The sequence below is a fragment of the Aptenodytes forsteri genome, unplaced genomic scaffold (assembly GCF_000699145.1).
Source record: "Aptenodytes forsteri isolate BGI_AS27 unplaced genomic scaffold, ASM69914v1 Scaffold640, whole genome shotgun sequence".
Classification (NCBI taxonomy): Eukaryota; Metazoa; Chordata; class Aves; order Sphenisciformes; family Spheniscidae; genus Aptenodytes; species Aptenodytes forsteri.
The window spans coordinates 634,118-645,869 of record NW_008794887.1 but is presented as its reverse complement, the minus strand read 5'-3'; the positions used below and the strand labels follow the sequence as shown (position 1 = coordinate 645,869).

The 11,752-nt window shown below is 56.1% G+C and overlaps 1 protein-coding gene across 2 annotated transcripts; it reads left to right on the top strand.

Moving 5' to 3' along the window:
* Positions 1-6: 6 nt before the first annotated feature.
* Positions 7-4,237, top strand: MRPL45 (mitochondrial ribosomal protein L45). 2 transcript variants are annotated; one of them, XM_009274858.1, is made up of 8 exons: positions 7-42; positions 364-559; positions 1,050-1,167; positions 1,567-1,665; positions 2,303-2,351; positions 2,579-2,728; positions 2,813-2,986; positions 3,507-4,237. In XM_009274858.1, exons 1-8 carry the CDS (start codon positions 10-12, stop codon positions 3,564-3,566), a joined length of 879 nt encoding a protein of 292 aa, XP_009273133.1. In that variant the 5' UTR covers positions 7-9; the 3' UTR covers positions 3,567-4,237. The 2 variants fall into 2 exon arrangements, with proteins under 2 accessions (XP_009273133.1, XP_009273132.1); XM_009274857.1 differs by having other exon boundaries at positions 7-54.
* Positions 4,238-11,752: the final 7,515 nt, after the last annotated feature.

The following is an 11,752-nucleotide window of genomic DNA, read 5'->3' as shown; positions in this document are numbered from 1 at the left end:
GCGGCCGCCATGACGGCGGGCCTGGGCCGGCTGGGCCTGCGGGTGGGCTGGCAGGTGGGGCCCGGGAGCGGGGCTGGGGGTCCGGCAGGAGGGACAGAGGGGAACGGGCTGAGGAGCCACGGGGAGGCTGAGGAGCCACGGGATGTGGGGAGTTGCTGAGGAGCCACGGGATAAGGGATGTGGGGAGTCAGGGACGAGGGAGTATGGGGAGGGCCATGGGACAAGGAAGGCTACAAGTAGTGGCGTTAGGTGTATTTACAGCTGCCCCGTGTTTGGGAGATGCGAAGGGAAGTAAATCGAGGTGGTGGTGGTGTTTCTTGGCCGTTGGGTTGACTCCACGGCTTTGTCATTTCTCTTCCTTAGACCGTGGAGTCCGTGCTCCGTCCCGCTGGAGCGGCTCCAGCCTGCCTTGTTGTCCCAGTGAGAACGAAGAAGAGGTTTTCTGTCCCCGAATGGGCCAGAGAACTGTCTCCTGAAGAGAAGGAGAAGAGACTCAGGTCTTTGGGGACAGTATTTCCTGAGGAACGTATAGAACGGACTTTCTACTTGGCCTGCACAGGTGGTAGAAAGCCTGCTTTGCTCTCTTCTCAAGGGCAAAACTAATGCAAAGTAGCAGCATGGGGCAATTAGCCTAAGCGGTGCGACCACGCTGACAGAGAGTGTCTGTCTGCAATAGACCGAGTTACGCACTCTGCCTCCTGGCGAGGGATAGCAGCTGTCCTGCTTTACCTCAAAAGTCTGTCATGCTGTTGGCCCCTTTGTACCTAGGGACAAGGAATAGCAAGGGAGGTCACGTTCCCCGCTGCCGAATGCGTGTTCTCCTCCTGTCCTGGGCTGTATGGAAAAGGAGAGCAGAGAGCAGGCACCTGTCACTGCTGACAAGCTGTGTTAGACTAGCAGTTCTTTGCCTGCTCATACTTTGTCTTACAGACATTTTCAGGGAGGAATCCTGCTACTCCAGCCCCCGGCAGCCAGGGTGCCGCCTCTTTGTTTCTTTCATTTTGCTGTTTTTTTGCGCCTCCTCCTGACCTTTCTTCTCTCTCCTGCAGCTGATATTATAGACCCTTACATCCCTCCTGAGGGCGATGCCCGCTTGACGTCCCTATCCAAAGATGGGCTGAAGCAAAAGGTGGAGAAGCTGAAGCAGACTGCTGTCTCCCAGCTAGCGTACGTACCTCCTTTTTAATTCGCCCGTGGTGCAGAAGTTTTGCTCGGTTCTGTCTTGCAGTGGTGAGGTGGCGTGTTTTGTTTTCTACCCGCTTCTTCCATTGTTGCTGTTGTACCGCTTAACCGGGAGTCCCTGGTGTGCGAATGAACGCGAGGCACCTGCCCTGGCATGAATGGATACAGCGTGCGCTCATTTTCTTGAGGATTCTTTGGGTTTGCAGCACTATGTCTGTTTTAGGAGCACCGAGAGGTTATGTCTTAGCGGGGAGTCTCCAGTTCTCGGTTGCTCCCTGGTAAAAGCTGGGCTCCAACCGGATGAGATCGCTGTCATCATCTGAGACGTGCGAGACAGTTCCAAGCTGTTCTTTACTCACTGTAGAGCTTTTCTTGTCTTTTCAGTGTGCGGAAGGTAAAAGATCATGATCCGGATTTCAGCACTAAAACCTTCCCAGAGAAGGCGCAGGAGATATTTATCGAAGCTCACAATTGCCTGGCAAAGTAAGACCCCTTCTCTGACTGATGCGCTTATGTCGGACCTGCTTCTCTTTGCTTACGTGCTCTGTTTTTCTTCCTTGACTTTCTAATCCTTGTACCTCCTCTGCAGCAAGTACTTTATCTTTTTCTGCCCCCATCTCTGTGAAGGGTAGAGTGTTGGAGGTTTGGTCGGTACCCTCTTGCTTTTGATAATGAAAAGCAGGTTGCAGAAAACTCATCTTGACCTGACCTGCAAAGGAGATGAGCTGTTGCACCACTAGTGTTATCAGCAGACGAGTGGGTGGTTGGTGCTGTTCAGAATCACGCTGCAGGGAATTGTTTGGATATGAAATGATACTCCACTGGCTTGCTCCACTTTCCAGTAATAGAACAGATTTCAAAACTGCATCATTCTTGGTTACAATTCCAAACATCAATAAAACATTTAGGTCATAACTGGCTTCCGAAGGATGTTGTGTCTGTCCCTGAAGTCTTGTGAACCAGCTTGCGTTCATGTTCTCATTTCGTGCTGAGATCACAGCTGAGAATTTCGCGTTTTCTGTTTTGCCAGTAGATTGCGTGTCTTCTGGGGAAGGAGGAGTTTGTGAGTAAGCCTCTTCACAATATGTGTATTCAAGTAACTGTCGTGTTTCACTTGCAGTTTTAACAAGCAGAAACTTCACTCCCTGGTGACAGAGCGCTGCTACCCGGTAAGTGTTTATCTGGATGTAGCGTGTCCTTGATGTCCTCCGTGATCTCTAAGGCTCTCTAAACCTGATCATCTGTCTCATTTTTTTCTGGATACAGTAGAGACAGAGCAGGGAGGGAAAGCACAAGTCTAAGTAATAGCTAATGCATAAATGCTTCATTATATATGGTAGTTCGCTTGTCATTCAGTTCGCATCCTAATTGAGTTGGTGCTTATTTTTCTTCATAGGAAATGGTCCGTGGGAACAGGTACAAGACCATCCGGTGGAGTTTTGTGGAGTCGCTGGAGCCTCCAAGAGTGGTTCATGTTCGATGCGACAGCATTGTGAATCGAGGCAACCTGTACGGCCAGGTGACGGTGCGGATGCACACGCGGCAGGTACAGCCCCTTGCGCCCCTCGCGTTTCCCAGCTGGCTCCAACCTGCTGCCAGCCCAACGTAAGTTTCTTGGCTCCGTTGACAGATTCTGGCAATCTATGACCGCTTTGGACGGCTGATGTACGGTGGAGAGCAGGTGGCCAAGGACGTTTTGGAGTACGTCGTGTTTGAGAGGTACTTGGTGAACCCATATGGCGCATGGAGGATGCACGGCAAGATCGTTCCAGAGTGGGCTCCACCGAAGGAGCCCATTGTTAAGGTAATGCCACAGGGAGAAGGCACCAGCATGGCCTGTGTCTGTGAAACATAGGTCCCGAGTTAATTCTGGACAAAACCAAAGCTGAGCTTCCTGTAACGGGAAAGTGGTGCATTAATCTGCAAGCAGACCTATTTATTAATGGGGGATAATCAGCCTCTAGCACCTGGAAGCTGTAATAGGAGGCTGATGGCATTTGACACGTATGTGATAATTTAGGGGGTTACTACTCCCTGTACTTAGCCTGGGAAAGTGATGCAGGTGCTCTGCCTTCCTGTGTTACTAAAAACAGGTCCTAGAGAGGAAGGAGGTGAGAACTATAGTGTAGTACAAGGCATGTCGTCCCATTCCCCCTCTGCGTCCTCACCCGTGCTGCTGCCATCTGGTCATCTTCCTGTGCAAGGCCCTTGCATTGCCAGAACCCCCTGCTCACCCTTTCTCATGCTCTGTAACACGAAGAATTCCTGTTACAGCAGTTCAGAGCTGCTCTGTGTCGTGCTGATTTTGTTCCTTGCTTTTTCAGACTGTGATGATTCCTGGCCCAACCTTGGATCCCTCAAAAGAGTTTGAAGAAACGCAGTAGGAAGTTCCAGAGCCTGTGCAGAGACAGCAGTGCAAACCGCTCTGGAGGGAAGAAGGGGAGAATGTCTGTGGAGGTAGCGGGTTGGATACGGCTGTGCCTTTCCAGTGAGCAGTCAACAAACAAAGCGGCTTCAGAAATGGACTCCAGTCGCTGAGGATTTGCCTTTAAAGGAGTGAGAGGGGCTTGGGAGAGGGATTCAGATGAGCTCTGAGAAGAGCTTTACTCTGTCCAAGTAGACTTAGTGTGCTGCAGCTTAACCCTCTCTGTGTTTCTGTGAAGACGAGAAGTCTGTTCTCTTCAGGACTGCTCTCTAGGCTAACCTCTGTCCTGAACTTGCATCGTGAGAGCCCTTGGCAGCAGAATTCTGTCCAGACGTGGGATATTTGGCACTTCCATGGGAAATGTCATAGACCTGGTGGGCTTTCACTAAAACTTGCAGCAGTAGGTGTTGGCACTTTCTTTTCCCGTCCTCTTTCCCTCTCTGTACTGATTCCCAGGCTGCTTTTTTTTAACAGAAAACAGGGAAAAGCAGCAAGCACGCTTTAAATCAAATTCTCCTGAGTGGGCATTGCAGTTGGACTCCTGCTGAACGGGTGCTTGTTAATGGCCGAGCTTTCCAAAGGGGCTGCAGCACAGCACTGATAACGTAATAAAATTTTTTTGACTCCTAAGGTCAGCGTTTGTGTCGACCAATGCCTTCTTCAAAGGCAGCATTTCTCGTCGCTGATGGGTTTAGGTGCATTTGTTACAGACGCTGATGTATTCAGCGATGGGATGTTGTTAGTGAGTGGCTGGCACCATCCTGTGGACACGATGACATTCGCATCGGGTCCCCTGGTTTTGCAGGCTGTGTGGATCGGGAAAGCATATACCCAGAGGTTAGCTTTTTCTGTGGCTGGGAGTAAACCAGTGCACTCTGCTAACCTCTTCTTGCTCTGTTTTGCACAGGTAAGTTCCACTTACTCCTAGTCACAGAGCAAAATACTCACTAGTCATCAAACAATGAAACATTTTCTTTTTCAACCTTGTCTTGCTTTTTAACTGGGCCATTTTCCAGAGCTTGTGAGAGTTAAGTGCATTTTTTCTTCTTCCTTGAAAGAGATTTTACAGAGTATGCAGTGAAAGAGTTATGGCTCCTTATGCTTGCCGAGTTGTTCAGTGTTCCTTGTGAATGATGTTCTTTTGAAAGGGCAGAACATCATCTTTATGCTCTGTTAGGAGAGGAGCCAGCGATGGAATCCCTTTCATCTTTCTGGAAATCAGAGGGGTGTCACAATCTGTCTGCCTTTCCTGAAAGAACCTACTATATTGAGCCTTCTGCCTACGCTTCATTCATGAGCTGAAGTGCTCCAGCGTATGCGAGCTGGGCTAGGAGCTAAAACAAATTAGTGTGAGCTGCCTGGTTTGTGTCTGGTGTGACTCAGGCAGCTTACAAGCAGGTATGGACGTGGGACGTGACTCCTCAACCAAGACCAACAGACAAGGTTCTTCGGCTCTGGCTCTGAATGAAAGGAGCCTGTTTTCCGGTGGAGTGGCCGGTTTTTCTGGGAGAATGGCCTTTCCTTCCAGTCTAGCCATCTCCTTTGCCAATATTCAAACCTCTGCAACTGAACCACCCCTGTTCCTGGGTTTCCTTCACAGCCTTGCTGCCTTCTGTTCTCTCTCTTCCCTGAGCACATTTAGTATCTTACCCACACCCCATAAATCAGCCACGAAGTGTGCGCTCTGTAGATAATACCTTTTATTTTCTGTATGTACACTTCTTACACAATTGGACGATCGTTTGACATTCAGCGCTGAAGACCACAGACAGCACGCTACAGCAATGCCGCTTTCTAAGGAGAGTGGAAGTAAACGACGAAGGAACGGCAGGACGAGCCCTGAGCCCCAGCCTTGCGTGGAGATCAGAGGGAGAACCGAAACCTTCACTTCTGCTGTCTCTGTTTTTATTTGCTTCCATCGAAGCGGAGCGGAGGGGCAAATCTGGGGAGACTGGAGGCTTTCTTGTGTCCCGGCTGCTGCCTTCCCGACCCTGAGGCTTCTCCCCGTGTGTACGGCCGCGTCCCTTCCCTTGTGCATTTATGAGTGGGTGGGCTGGAGTAATGGCAAACCCGGGAGCCCTGCCCGATGCTCTGGAGGTCGTAGTTGCCTCCATGGTCTCGGCATCTTCTCTGTCATACAGGAGTCTGTTTGCATCTCTGCCCCAAAGGAATGGGCCTTGCAAATACAGGGAGAGGTTGAAATGTGGGATGACAAAAGGCATCCAGCACTGCTACAGACGGGCTGTAAAAGGGAAGGCTTGCTAGCGCCCGTGGAAATGTTGACGGGGAAAACTCTCCTGTGACGGGAAGGTGAGCCCTGGGCGTGTTTGCACACATGGTGAATGCACACGCATGCACGCACAGTGCGAGTGAAGAAGAAACCAGTAACAAGAAAGTGCTTTGAAAAGTTAGCGGCATTGTTAGTTAAGACAAACACATTTACAGCTGAGTTGCTGCAGGAATTGGAAGCGTAGCAGTGCCGTAAAGTTAGTCAGGGGGGAGGTTAGTAGCGGGAATACCCATCCCAGCCTTCATGGATGCGGAGGTTTCTAAAAGCAGAGCAGTGGGGTGGCCTGAGGGTTGGTTTTATCCCACCCAGGTCGAGCGATAGGCAAAGGCATCTGGGAACAGAGATGGTGGCGGGCATCGCCAAAGCGCAGTGTTCAAGCACTGGGCTGGCGTCGCTGGACCAAAACAGGGCGGAAAGGTTTGCCTGGCGCGCGTGGAAGTCCTGCGGCTGGCTCGGTGACTTCAGAGGACATTTAAAAATAAATGACTTTGTGTCAAGGAAGCAAAACGTGTCGTGGGGCCGGCTGGGAACAACGGCTCTTTGTCCCAGGCTTCAGAACCTGCCTGGTCCTAGCAGCGCTTACAGAAACCACCCTGGCTTAAAACGGAGGTGACAGCAGTGCTGGGGGAGATCAGCTGGGCTGCAGGAACTCTGGTAAAGCTGTTTTCCTCCCAACTGCATCGTTGCTGCCCCTGGTTTGCCTCTCCCCTTGTTTCGGTGTCCGGCTTGCTGAGGCTGCGGGACTGCCTATTTCGGGGTGCCGGGCAAGCCGTTCCTCGCTGTGCCGGAGGCACAAACCTCCCCATGTGGTAGGAGGACGTTCAACTGCCGGAGAGCTTGTGGACGGGCGTCTCTAGCTAGCAAGCCGCAGCTTTGTGTCTGCCGTGTTGGTGGAAGCGAGCGAGGCTGGCACCACGGGTGGTTTAGTGTATTCGGGTGCCCGCCTTGGACCAAGGGGGCCCTGTGCTGGGCCAGGTACCAAATGACGGGTGGCGTTTGCAGGCTACTGCCTGGCTTGAGCGCTTCGATGCAGACAGGAGATGTTAACCGTCCCCTCCCTGCATCGGTCCCCAAGCCTGGCTGGCTGATGGCCACCGCTGGGAGTGCGGCCGTGCCGTTGGCTTTGGTGAACACTTCTGTCCCCGTCCGGGCTGTGCAGGTAGGCAGCAGCCTTCAGCTCAAGACTTTGTGAAAGCCGTGTCTGCACCCAGCTGGCGGCCAGACGGAGGGAGCTACTCGTGGTCCCAGGGGCAGACGTCGGGTTTGGTTTCACTCGCACCCCTGCCTCTGTCCTGGGGGGCTCGCCCCGGCTCTGCCCTGCCTGCGGAGGGTCGGGGTGGGATCCACGCTCTCCACCTCCCACGGACACACTTCGGAGGTTTTCCTTGTCTCTGTGCTGGTCTTGTCAGATGCTGGCGGAGCCTCTTCTGCTTCCCAGGGACAAACCTCGGCTACGCTAGCGCCTGGGCTGGGGCTGCTGCCCACCGCGGGAGCCGTGCTCGCTCCCCGAGGCAGCGGCTCTGCCCTGGGGCCCTGCGGGGGCTGGATGCCCGGCAGGATGCGGCGCGGGGGCTTGTGCTCAGCCTCGCCGTCAGATCTGCCCTTGGATTTTTTCAGCAGGGCTGTTGGAGACACGGCGCTGGCTCCTGCCACCGGCTTTGACTTTCCCGTCCCCGTGGGGGCTGCTCTGTCAGCTCCCTGTGGGCGCATCCCTGGTTTGAAGCTTTCCTTCTCCAAGCCGGTGGGCTCTGCTGCTTCCCAGGGGCAAATATCAGATTTCCTGCTCTCCGTGCTGTCGGACTTCTTGGACGGCTCTTTCCCCATCGCAGTTTTGAGGGAGGGCTCCTCCGTGCCCAGGCTCTCCCAGGGGCAGATGGCCTCGCGCTCGCTACTCCCCTTCTCCGGTGCTTTGGAGGCACCCACTTTTTTCGGTGGGAGGCTCACCTTGCCCGGGGCTGCTCCTTTCTCCGGCAGAGGTGCAGCTGCCTCCCAGGGGCAGATTTCTGCTTTACCACCAGCTTCAACCTCCGGAGCCTCCCAAGGACAGACCTCCGCCTTCAGGCTCTCCACGCTCTGGGATTTCCTCGAAGGTGATTTGGGCAGCGCTGGGCTCCCGGTGTGGGGTTTTGCTGGGGGCTGCTCTGTGTCCGTGCTCTCCCAGGGGCAGATGGACTCACGGTCTCTGCTTGCTTTCTCCTTCTTTGCAGATGTGCTGTCTCCAATCTCTTTGCGAAGACCTTGACCTGTAGAAGGGCTTTTGCTCACCATGGACAGAACACCTTTGTCCTGTCTTAATTTCTCTTTACCTGATAGTGGAACAGCCGTCTCCCAGGGGCAGATTTCTGCTTTATCGGTGGACTCGAGCTCTGGAGCCTCCCAAGGACAGATCTCGGCCTTCAGGATCTCCACGCTCTGCGATTTCTTTGAAGGTGATTTGGGCAGTGCTGGGCTCCCAGCACGGGGTTTTGCTGGGGGCTGCTCCGTGCCCAGGCTCTCCCAGGGACAGATGGCTTCTCGCTCGCTGCTGCCCTTTTCCGGGGATCTCAGCGGGCTGGCCAACGCTGCCTGGCGCGTGATGCCCTTGTCCCTCTTTGAAGCCCCCCCAGGACCCTGCTTTGCCTTTGGCTGATCAGAGGGAGGTGCAGCCACCTCCCGGGGGCAGATTTCTTCTTTACCGCCAGCTTCGACCTCTGGAGCCTCCCAAGGACAGACCTCCACCTTCAGGCTCTCCACGCTCTGGGATTTCCTCGAAGGCGATTTGGGCAGTGCTGGGCTCCCGGCGCGGGGTTTTGCTGGGGGCTGCTCCGTGCCCAGGCTCTCCCAGGGACAGACCTCAGCCTTTGTGCTCCCCATGCTCTTCCATTTCTTGATGGTGGCTTTCAGCAGCTCTGGGCTCTTCGTGCCGTACCCCACGGAGGTTCCCTCCATATTCGTGCTCTCCCAGGGGCAGATGGACTCACGGTCTCTGCTTGCTTTCTCCTTCTTTGCAGATGTGCTGTCTCCAATCTCTTTGCGAAGACCTTGACCTGTAGAAGGGCTTTTGCTCACCATGGACAGAACACCTTTGTCCTGTCTTAATTTCTCTTTACCTGATAGTGGAACAGCCGTCTCCCAGGGGCAGATTTCTGCTTTATCGGTGGACTCGAGCTCTGGAGCCTCCCAAGGACAGATCTCGGCCTTCAGGATCTCCATGCTCTGGGATTTCCTCGAAGGCAATTTGGGCAGCGCTGGGCTCCTGGCGCGGGGTTTTGCTGGGGGCTGCTCCGTGCCCAGGCTCTCCCAGGGACAAACCTCCTCCCTTATGCTCTCCGCACTCTGGGATTTCTTGGACTCCGCTTTTGAGCACTCCAGGCTTTTCCCAATGAGCTTTGCAAAGATCCCGGTGTCCCTGCGCTCTGGCCAACGGTCACCCACCTCTGCCAGCTTTGCTTTGATATCTTCAAGTCCTCCAGATCCTGGTTTGTTTTCCCCTTTGGAAGTCCCACGTGTGTCCTGACTCAGTCTCTCCTTCCCCGATGAAGCTGCAGCCTCTTCCCAAGGGCAGATTTCTGTTTTAGGAAGCGGCTCATCCTCCACTTCCCATGGACAAATGTCGGCCTTTTTGCTATCGATGGTTCCCGCTTGCTTAGATGACGTTTTGGGCAGAGCTGGATGTTTTGCCGCGAGCCCCGTGCCAGGCTGCTCCGCACCTTCCTCGGGGCTGGGGGTTCCTCGCTGGCCGCTCCCCTTGTCTGCAGCCGGAGTTGTCTCTCCCATGGCCCTCGGGACCACCCTCTGCAGGGAAATCCCATTTTTCACTTGGGAAATTTCACCATCATCTAATTTTCCTGCATCAGATAAGGCTGTTCCCCTTTCCCAAGGGCAAACTTCTTCTGCATCACTGTCGGCTCCAGCCGCTTCCCAGGGACAAACTGAAGTCCGTGCGCTCGCCGGACTCCTCGAGGTCACTTCTGGCAGCTCAGAGCTTCTGGGAGCAGGTTTCGGTGAGGGTCCCTTGCTGCTGGTGCTGCCCCAGGGCCAGCCGGGCACTTGCAGGCTGCTCCCACTCCCCTGCGCTCTCAGCAAACCCAGTGATTTTGGTCTGATGCCCTTGACCCACTTGGCCAGCCGTCTCCTCTCTCCTTCCTGCCTCTCTTGCTCCGGCTCAGCCCCCTCCACGTCCCAGGGGCAGATTTCTGCTCTGACGGTCCTCCCCCCTTCCACGGTCTCCCACGGACAAACCTCAGCCGTCCTGCCCTCCGCACTGCCTGCTGTCTCCGAAGCTGCTTTGGGCAGCTCTGGGGTTTTTGCTGGTGTTTTCTCTGCGCTTGGCTCTTCCCCGGGGCGGCCGGGATCCCCCTCACTGCCGCCCTTCCCCAGGGCTCTGCCTCCGCTCTCCTCCCAGGGACAAATTTCTATTTTAATGCTGCAATCTGCCTGGGTTTCCCCAGGACAGACCTCTGCCTGCCTGCCTGCCGTGCTGCCGGCTTTCCCCGCTGCAGCCGGGGCCACCTCCATGCTCTGGCTTTTTGCAGGGACCCTCTCGGTGCCCCGGCTCCCCCTGGGACCGAGGGGCTCGGGCTGGCTGCCCCCCTTCTCCAGCACCTTGGTCGGGCTCTCCCTGCCCGGCGGGACCCCACTGTCCTCCCGGGAAGCAATCGCCTCCTGACGCAGCAAGGCTCCTTTTCCTGCTGGGACGCCTGGGGCTCCCTGGGGACAAACCTCAGCCCCCGGCTTCTCAGCAGCTGCTCTCCACGCAGCAGCGGTGGATGGGTGGGGGCTGCTTGCGATGGGTTTTGCCTGTGGCTGCTCCACCTCCGCGTGGTCCTGGGGTCGAATGGACCTGCTGCCCCCCTCGAGCCCTTCAGCTGGCCCGGCCACCCCTTCCTTCGGTGTGATCACCCGCGTGCCGCGTGGTCCTGGGGTCGAATGGACCTGCTGCCCCCCTCTCAGCTGGCCCGGCCACCCCTTCCTTCGGTGTGATCAGCCTCACGATGGCTGCGGGAGCATCCTTCCCCAGCTCTGCCATGGGAGCCTCGGCCCCTTGCCAGGGGCGTATCTCTGCTTTCCCACTGCTGGCCGCTGCTGGGGTTTCACGGGGATGTTCGGCTCCTTCTTGGTGGCCAACACTGGGTGGAATCTTGTGCACCCCCGAGGGTGGCCCTGGGCCCCTCCCAGCATCCACGTCCCCCTGGGGAGCACTGGGCTCCTCTGCCAGTTTCTCACCATCGCCTGTCCCCGGGGCTGGGCTGTCCTGCTGTCCTTCTGCCTCTTCCCTGCCATACCCCCAGCCTTCAGCTTCTGAAGCGGTGCCGGCATTGTTGTTGTGCTGGCAGGGGACCATCTCCCCCTGCCACGGGCGGGCGGTGGGCTCGCTGCCAGTCCTCTGCCTGCTCCACTCAGGGCTTTTGGCGGCAGGGTCTCGGACGATCCCGCCAAGGGACACGGACGATGTCTCTGCCAGGCTGGGCCTCTCCCTCCTTCTGCCCCCCTCCCGCTCACGCCCCCTCTTCCTGAGGCTCCCCTCGCCCTCTCTCTTCCCCTTCAGGATGCTTTTCCCCCTGGAGTGGTTGAAGGCTTTGATGGCGAGTCCCAGGCCCTGGAAGGAGGTCTTCTGGGAGGGCGGCTTGAGGCTGGGGGGGGTGGCCGCTGCGTCACCAGGGGTCCCCGAGTCTGCTGCTTCGGCGGCTTTTTGCTTCTGGCTCCGGATCTCCTCCTGGACCAGCTCCCAGGGGCAGACCTGCACCGAGATGGAGCCTGTGGTCAGCAGCCTGCCCTTCCCCTCCGGGGGGGACGCACACCCCAGCTCTTCCTCCGCAGGCCCCTCCGGTGTCCTCTCTGGCTCTCCCGCCCCTGCCAGGGGGTCCGCGCGTGGC

Bases quoted from the DNA above. Each gene is read 5' to 3' on its own strand.
- MRPL45 (XM_009274857.1), top strand. From the start codon at position 10: ATGACGGCGGGCCTGGGCCGGCTGGGCCTGCGGGTGGGCTGGCAG. The intron at 1,666-2,302 runs GTAAGACCCCTT...TTTCACTTGCAG, and splicing joins GCTCACAATTGCCTGGCAAA to TTTTAACAAGCAGAAACTTC. The intron at 2,352-2,578 runs GTAAGTGTTTAT...TTTTCTTCATAG, and splicing joins TGACAGAGCGCTGCTACCCG to GAAATGGTCCGTGGGAACAG.